The sequence below is a fragment of the Haplochromis burtoni genome, unplaced genomic scaffold (genome assembly GCF_018398535.1).
Source record: "Haplochromis burtoni strain Fernald_Lab_line unplaced genomic scaffold, NCSU_Asbu1 Contig_31, whole genome shotgun sequence".
In the NCBI taxonomy this organism is placed as follows: Eukaryota; Metazoa; Chordata; class Actinopteri; order Cichliformes; family Cichlidae; genus Haplochromis; species Haplochromis burtoni.
The window spans coordinates 893,931-903,403 of NW_024582392.1; the positions used below are offsets into that span (position 1 = coordinate 893,931).

General features: G+C 39.3%; 1 protein-coding gene across 1 annotated transcript; it reads left to right on the plus strand.

Annotated features, from left to right (window-relative positions):
• Positions 1–701: 701 nt before the first annotated feature.
• On the plus strand, positions 702–3,729 carry LOC102291200 (P2Y purinoceptor 1-like). The gene has a single exon (XM_005918784.3). The coding sequence runs from the start codon at positions 913–915 to the stop codon at positions 1,870–1,872; it is 960 nt and encodes a 319-aa protein (XP_005918846.1). The 5' UTR covers positions 702–912; the 3' UTR covers positions 1,873–3,729.
• The last annotated feature ends 5,744 nt before the right edge of the window (positions 3,730–9,473 follow it).

Consider the following 9,473-nt stretch of genomic DNA (forward strand, 5'->3'; position numbering starts at 1 on the left):
AGCCTGCAGCTTCTCAATCCAGCGTGCTAGCTGCATGAGCCATTGCAAGGCAGCATGGTCAGTTCTGACCGTAAAGTGGAGGCCCCAGAGGTAGTACTTAAAGTGGTGTATGGCACATACCACTGCGAGCAGCTCCCGCCTTGTGACACAATAGCAGCATTCAGCTTTGTTGAAGACCCGACTATGGTATGCCACCACTTTCTCCCCGCCAGGTAACACCTGGGCTAGCACTGCACCAGATCTGCTGCCATCTGTGTCAAAGACAAAGGGCAGAATGGAAATGCATGCTATACTGTGGGTACACTGTGGACCTCTCTCTGCTTTGTAAGTCTGCCCACAGTGCTACGCACAGGTCCCAAAGGAGATGGGGGAGCAGTGTGCTACTGGGGGAACACACTACCATTGGGGTAAGGCTGGGACAGTATCAATATGGGCAGTATGTGTTAGAGTAACATCCACACAAATGATTTTCTGGTTTGTTAATTTAAGTTTTGAAACTGCTTTTACAAGCTAATTGTGTGGTCATTTTCTGTTGCATAGCAGTCTCATTGTTGCTAAACAGACAGGACAGAACCACGCTGTAGAACAGGCATAAGATAAATGTTAAAAACCCAGAGATTCAGACTGTGGAAGCATAGGCTAAAAACTAGAGCTGAACTTATTTCACTTTTCACTTCTCATATGGCTTTGTCAGGATGAGAGCAAACAACAGAGTGTATAAACGTGTGAAAACTGCCACTCCTGCATGGTTACATTTTCCTGTTTTCAGTGAAAGAGGTGAGTCAGTTATCTCATAGCTCACAGACGCAACTCAGGAAGTGTATAAATGTGTGTGTGCTTTGATCTGTGCAGTGAAGGCTCTCACTCATCGAGGAGGAGGAATTGTACCGACTGCTATCAAGGAAGGACACGATGAACAACTCTTGCATCAGCTTTGACTTTACAGGAAAATTCCTGCCACCTGTCTACATTTTAGTATTCATCACTGGCATGGTGGCTAACGGACTGGGATTGAGGTCAGTGCTGCAGAAATGGGAGAAACTGGGGAATGTCTCTGTTTTCGTTTTCAACCTTGGACTTGCAGACATTTTGTATTTGCTCACACTCCCTTTTCTGATGGTGTACTACTTCAAGGGTGATCAGTGGATCTTTGGAGAAGCCTTTTGCAAGACAACAAGATTCTTCTTCAACCTGAATTTATACGGCAGCATTGGATTCCTCACCTGTATCAGTGTGTACAGGTACTTGGCTATTGTCCATCCAATGAGGATGATGGGGAGAATAACTGTGACTCATTCTGTGGCTATCTCAGTCATGGTCTGGCTGCTGGTGAGTGTTCAAAGTCTTCCAGACATGTTCGTCCCCAAATCACCCATAAACAATACTAAGAAGTGTTTTGATACCACCTCTGAAAAGTACATTGAAGATTATCTGAAATACAGTTTGGGATGGACACTCACTGGTTTTTGCATCCCCCTGTTCATCACCCTCAGCTGCTATGGACATATGATTGCTGTTCTCTGCCACAATGATAACATTGATGAAGTACTGAAACAAAGAAGCTTAAAGTTGTTATTCATCTTGATTCTTCTGTTCTCTGTTTGTTACATCCCCTATCATATATTAAAAAATCTCAACCTCTTGTCAAGACTAAGCGTAATCAAGGGGACATGTCATAAATGGTCTAATGGAGTCTATATTGGTCATCAGATAAGCCGTGGCCTTGTGTGTCTGAACAGTGCGCTCAATCCTCTAGTTTACCTGCATGTAAGTGAAGATATTTGTTCTCAGCTCAGACAGCTACTCCAACAAGCTCGCCAAGCTGTCACTAGTCTGTACACCTCTAACCAAACTTCAGTCACGGATACTTGAAATGTGCCGATGAACATGAGGAGTACGCCTCATCTGAGACTCATCTGAGACTTTTGTAAGAAACACAAAAATGTTGCTTTTTACTAAAAAGCAAAAATAATACTTAAAAAATACCTGAAAGACGAGTTATTGCATTTGTGATGTAGTTGCATGGTGTCATGCATGGGAGGTTTGCAGCTTGAATGTGTGAAAACAAACAGGATATGATGCTGCATGCTTCACTGCTGATAGAAGGTTAATGTTAATAGCATGTCACATGTATGTACACACGCTGAAAGTCAATTTTGATTATGTTGTATATACTGTATATCTATACTTTGAGCATTTGAATTCAAGCCTCCTCATTGTTGTTCTGCTGTCTAACTATAATTAAAGGCTTTTTATTCAGATTTCCCTTATTTTTGATAGTAAGTGCATAGTTGATGCTTTCTGTCTTTTTAATTATTTTTCAGTAAAATAAACTGTTTTGTCTAGATCTCATTTTTGTTTTTTATGTACAACACATTTCCAGCAATTGAATTAAATGTTTCAAATATTTGAGGAAAATCAGCTTTGCAAATATTTTTAAAGGTGGTAAATCAATTCAAGAATACAATTTAAGATCGCAAGAATACACAGTTGTTTTTGTGAAAGAACCGTAATGTAGTCGATTATGATATCCTCTGACTGCATTTCGTTACCTTGTACTTGTGACATGTCCAATGACAATAAAGTTGAATTCTATTCTATTCTATTCTATTCTAAAATGCCACAGGATATCTCATGTAAAATTATGGTAACACCTATATTTATTTTCCTCTCTAAGAAGTGAACGCGCAGTTTTTCCGCTCTCACCATGGTTGTATATGTTACACAGACGTTCGTTTACCACAGATAGCAAAGTAAATGCACCCCTAAAGGTTTAAAGTCTCTGAGGTTGTTATCAGAAGCAATACTACTTTATACTTTGTCATTAAAGTCGAGATATTTTCAAATGTATTGTAATTAGCAGGTCATTTGCTTTAAATTAGCAGCATCATGTTTGGAATGAAGAAAATGCTCCATTCCAGCAAAGGAACCTCATCAGACATTTTGGATAAGTAAAAGTGGCAGGTTTATGTTTTTCCCAGTCAAAAAGACTCACTCTTGATAAAACTATGACTTTTAGACAAATTTATTATGGAGATTCTGCAATTTTGCACACAACACTAGCTGCAATTAAAACCATTTATGACCTAAAACATAATTTAACATAAGTCCTAAATATGTCATTGCCTGTGAGTCTTGATGGGTTATTTTGTGATTTCAGGTTGTTATTGAAAGTTTTCAGTTTGCTTGTAATTATTATTCCACAGCTTTAGTTTTAATTATTATTGTAGGTTGAGTTTTACTATTCTTTCTATTAATGTTCTTCCATTCTGAGTTGTGTTAGAATTATTATTCTACTTTGAATTCATTCATGTTTTTGTTTTCATGTAGTTTCCATAGTTTTTCTTGTCACTTGGTTTAGCTTCACCTCTAATCCGAGAAGCTTATTCAGTTCTAGGGTCAAATGGTGGAGAGTCACAGAGTCCCAGTCCAGTATTTGGCCCTAGAACTGAAGAAGTCTCTCGGATGAGAGGTGAAACGTCCTCAAGCAATTTAACGAAGTCCAGATGTTTTTTTTTCCATGCTCCTTAGACTACGATGACCTCGATGACGGAGAACCTTCACAGACAGCTTTGAGATGCATTTGTAGATAAAAGGTATGTCCCAATTCATAGACCGCATCATTCGAAGGCCAATTACGTCACAGCCAGGCGACGAAGGCTGTCCCATTTAAAGATTCCTCCAAATGCGGCTGACAAATGCGTCCTTCATTTCCCTGAATTTGACGGATGGGTCGAGTGTGTCCTTCGTGGCCCAAGCTATCCCAGAATTCAAAGCGCAGCCCAGCCAATTCCAGTCTCAACAATGGAGGCAGCTACTTAGTTTCAATATTACTCTTATTAATCATTCTGGGTCACAAAATAAACGTTTAACATATTTTCAGGTGAGAATGTAGCTGTGTAAACTTCAAATATCTGCTCAGTTTATTAAGACATCACATATTTGCAAAAGTGCTCGACGTGTTTCTGAGACGTGTTCCAGGCTCGATAGCTGGATTAAAGTTATAGTTTTCACACAGCTGAATAAACGTCAAACAGAAAACTGATTAAACAGAAGTGTGAGATGGTCGAGAATTTACGCCAGTGTCCTGTTATATTTTAGATAGCAAGGAGCAGATGGCTGAGTTTATTAAACTCCACCGAGACAGCGGTGACGCAAATCTGAAGGCTCGACTGTCCCATTTCACAGCCTCGCACTTCCAGCCTTCTCGGTCTTTGAAGGACACCCCGTGCAGACCGCAAAGGCCGGGTCCTTCGACCTATGAACTGGGACATACCTATTATTACGTGTTTTACCATCTTTAAGGTGCTAGCTTAACGTTATGGTGTAAACGTTACCTTATATTGTAATAAAGCAGTTACTGTTTAAACAATGTTAGGACAGAAATATTAGCTTCTGTCATGACTAATTAAGTTACTAGTTAATAAAGTTACCAGTAAAATGATTCACCGCTGCCACAGATTCACAGTAAAGTTTCAGTTATCACTGTGGGACTGCTGAGTCACCTGAAGAACTGATTTCATTCATGGGGGAACTCCAGTAAGTAAGAATTCTAAAAATAGGAACCCAGACAGACAAATGCAGAATTGTGACATAAATGTCAACGTGTTAGCTGACATAGGAGGACAGCTGCATATATATGGGGCGCCGTTTGTAAAGTGAAACATGCTGACATTAACGGCAACATTTTTCTACATTTAGCTCAAAACCTTAAAAAAACATGTTTTTTTCAAGTCATGTTTTACAACATTTAGTAAAATATTTGTAACTTTTTACATTTAAAACACAATTTTAAATGTTAAATCTAAATGTTAAATATTAAATCTAAATATTATATTTAAATCTAAATGTTAAATGTTAAATCTAAATGTTAAATGTTACATGTGCTGCGGCGATTGTGAAATGGAGACTAAATTTGCTAAATGTTAGCTAAATATTCAGTTTCCTGTAACATTTAGATTTAACATTTAGATTTAGAGCTAAATGTGGAAAAATGTTGCCGTTAATTTCAGCATGTTTCACTTTACTAACGGCGCTACATACAGTGGGGCAAAAAAGTATTTAGTCAGCCACCGATTGTGCAAGTTCCCCCACTTAAAATGATGACAGAGGTCAGTAATTTGCACCAGAGGTACACTTCAACTGTGAGAGACAGAATGTGAAAAAAAAATCCATGAATTCACATGGTAGGATTTGTAAAGAATTTATTCGTAAATTAGGGTGGAAAATAAGTATTTGGTCACCTCAAACAAGGAAAATCTCTGGCTCTCACAGACCTGTAACATCTTCTGTAAGAAGCTTTTCTGTCCCCCACTCGTTACCTGTATGAATGGCACCTGTTTGAACTCATCATCTGTATAAAAGACACCTGTCCACAGCCTCAAACAGTCAGACTCCAAACTCCGCCATGGCCAAGACCAAAGAGCTTTCGAAGGACACCAGGAAAAGTATTGTAGACCTGCACCAGACTGGGAAGAGTGAATCTACAATAGGCAAGCAGCTTGGTGTGAAAAAATCAACTGTGGGAGCAATCATCAGAAAATGGAAGACATACAAGACCACTGATAATCTCCCTCGATCTGGGGCTCCACGCAAGATCTCATCCCGTGGGGTCAAAATGATCATGAGAACGGTGAGCAAAGATCCCAGAACCACACGGGGGGACCTGGTGAATGACCTGCAGAGAGCTGGGACCAAAGTAACAAAGGTCACCATCAGTAACACACTACAACGGCAGGGAATCAAATCCCGCAGTGCCAGACGTGTTCCGCTGCTGAAGCCAGTGCATGTCCAGGCCCGTCTGAAGTTTGCCAGAGAGCACATGGATGATACAGCAGAGGATTGGGAGAATGTCATGTGGTCAGATGAAACCAAAGTAGAACTTTTTGGTATAAACTCAACTCGTCGTGTTTGGAGGAAGAAGAATACTGAGTTGCATCCCAAGAACACCATACCTACTGTGAAGCATGGGGGTGGAAACATCATGCTATGGGGCTGTTTTTCTGCCAAGGGGACAGGACGACTGATCCGTGTTAAGGACAGAATGAATGGGGCCATGTATCGTGAGATTTTGAGCCAAAACCTCCTTCCATCAGTGAGAACTTTGAAGATGAAACGAGGCTGGGTCTTCCAACATGACAATGATCCAAAACACACCGCCCGGGCAACAAAGGAGTGGCTCCGTAAGAAGCATTTGAAAGTCCTGGAGTGGCCTAGCCAGTCTCCAGACCTCAACCCCATAGAAAATCTGTGGCGGGAGTTGAAAGTCCGTGTTGCTCGGCGACAGCCCCAAAACATCACTGCTCTCGAGAAGATCTGCATGGAGGAATGGGCCAAAATACCAGCTACTGTGTGTGCAAACCTGGTAAAGACCTATAGTAAACGTTTGACCTCTGTTATTGCCAACAAAGGTTATGTTACAAAGTATTGAGTTGTATTTTTGTTATTGACCAAATACTTATTTTCCACCCTGATTTACGAATAAATTCTTTACAAATCCTACCATGTGGATTCATGGATTTTTTTTCACATTCTGTCTCTCACAGTTGAAGTGTACCTCTGGTGCAAATTACTGACCTCTGTCATCATTTTAAGTGGGGGAACTTGCACAATCGGTGGCTGACTAAATACTTTTTTGCCCCACTGTACATGTGTCTGAAAAACCTTTGTTGTCAAGTTTGCAGGTATATCAGCACGAGACATTCTTACATAGAAGAGACGTTAAAGTCTCTAACTCAGTGAAGCATTATTGGTCCCGTCTGTTTGGATAAATATAGTAAGTTGATGTATGTCCATTTATTGACACATTTTCTTAAGTGCTTATCCAGTTCAGGATCACAGTGGAGCTGCAGCTGGATATGTTCACTAAATAAACCTTACAAAAGTTAACAATAAACCTGCATCCATGTACGTTGTTGTCCACAGGATGAGAAAATCAAACTGGAAGACTGTGGAACATGTTAATAAATGTTTGTGTGTTTATGCCTGTGTCTTTCACAGGAGGCGCTGGAAGGTTTCCCTAATAGTTCCTGGTGAATAAAAGCAGAACCGTAAAGTTTACTGGACTCCTTTACTGAGAAGCCATCCAGTAAAGGAGGAACTGGTTAGAAGCTATTTTCTCGACATCCAACTCTAAATTCTGGACATATTTTTCATGCTCATCCAGCTATTTAGTAAATTCAATATCTATCAGCTATAAACTATAATACAAATATAATAAAATATAACTATCTCCTGGTATTTATAGTTTATTGATGTAAGACCCGACATCTGTTATCATATCCCATTCCTCACATATCAATGAGATGCTTTACAGTTTTTCTTTTTTTAACAGTTTTTAAAGATTCTACCGTAAACAGCTTTTTAGCTTTTTCACCTTTGATATTATTTGACAGGTTTGTTGGATTTAATTTAAAGGTTCCTATGACCCAATGAGCCATTTGCACTGACCAGTGACAGTTTAAGCTGAACACATTCATAATTTAGAGCCAACATTTCTGAGAGAAATAACTGAATTAGATAAATAACAGACCTCAGGCCAGATTTAATTGATAGAGATATATGCATACTGTCACGGCCAGCGGGGGCAGACCGTGTGGAGAGTGTGTGTGGTGGACCCAGGCGCGAACACAGGCGAGGAGACGGGAGTGAACTTAAACTGAAAGCGAGCCTTTATTTGGGCTGATGCAGAAGGGAGTAGACAAAACATAACAGGGACAGAGACTGCAACTAACCAAAAACCTAAACTGGAAAAACACTAACCTGACTGAAAGGAATAACTATGACCACTGTGAACAGAATGCTGTGCAGATGCATGGAAACTGTGAACCAAATGGCGTGACGAAACAGACATGAACATGACCTGCACGGAACCTCATCGTGCGGCTGCATGAAAAACAACATAAACCAAATGGCAAACATGAACTGCACAGAATCCTGAAAAACACTTAACTTGACCAGAGGGGAGGTACACAGACGACGCGACAACGAACAAAGGAAGACTGAGGACTTAAATACACACATGAGGTGATCAGGGGAAGTGGAGACACATGAGAACACAGCTGACTCGAATGAAACATAATGACAATACAGGGGAGAGTAACACCAACTACAATGAACAAAGAACACCAGACTCTTACAAAATAAAACAGGAAACACGGAGACATAGACATGGAGATAAAACATGACATGAACTTAACCGCATAGACATGAAACGTAGACGCAGGAACCAGGGAGACTGAGTACAGGCGGAGATGACAGAAATAACTAAGAAATAAGGTCTGAACAGCAACCTAGAATTTAACTAGATTGAAAATGAATACAAAAAATACATAAAACTCAAACACTGGGTCACACGACCCAGTACCGTGACAACATGATGAAATTTATGTATTCCAGGAAATTGTTTTTATCTTGTCATGGGAGACCCACACCTTCCTCCAAAGATAACTGTTAGTGCATGCTAATGTTTGTTTTTAGAAATTTTTCTGTTCTGTTTTCTTTTGATGACCTTAGACCAAAAAAGTGTTGTTTTCAGATTCTTTCTTTTAAATCTATAAAGCACCTGCTCATTTTTTATTACAATTAGTTTCACATAAATGTTAGTTTTTCCTTTATGATCTTTTAATGCTTACACTACACTGTCTACATTAGAGACATTTCTGTTACCTATTTCTGAGACTGGGCTGCTTGACTACAATTTGGAAGTGGATGCAAAATCACATGGAGTGTGCTGTAGTTTCTTTTTTAATATGATGGATGCAAACAGGAGGTATCTTTTGACTATGCAAAGATTATTCTGATCCCATTTCTACCCGTATCTACTGTTTCAAGATTTAACTGAATTTTGCTCAACTATAATTGTCAGGATATATATGTATTCCAGTTCACATAGGGCACAGGAATATAACAGACTTATCAAATGTTCTTTGATTGGGTACACAATATGAAGTTAATAATTTTCTTACAAATAAAACTACACTGACAAACATGAACAGCTGTGCTTATTTTTGAGACATGAATGTTTGTAAACAACTTTATCTTTCAAATGTGTTAATATTTAGACGGTGTACATTTGTAGGCTGTAATGGTGAACCTGAGGTGACGGCCAACAGAAAGTAAATAACAGAAAGAAAGGAAAAACAAAATTGAACGAGTAATGTCTTTACCCTGTGCGGTGTGTGAAGGCTGTGCACACAATCATCCCATTCACTGTTGTAAACAGTCACTGCTAGCTAACATGACTGACCCTGTCTCTGTGGTTACGTCATATCATATATATATTTAAGATAAGATCAGATAACTCTTTATTGTCATTGCACAGTCATACATAGTACAATAATACAATCAAATTGGAAAACTGTCCCACGTCGGCACTACATACAACACGACACGACACAGTAACTTAACTTAGTAATAAAATGAAGAATAAATGTATCTATATTGCACAGTGTTATTATTGCACATTAATTTTT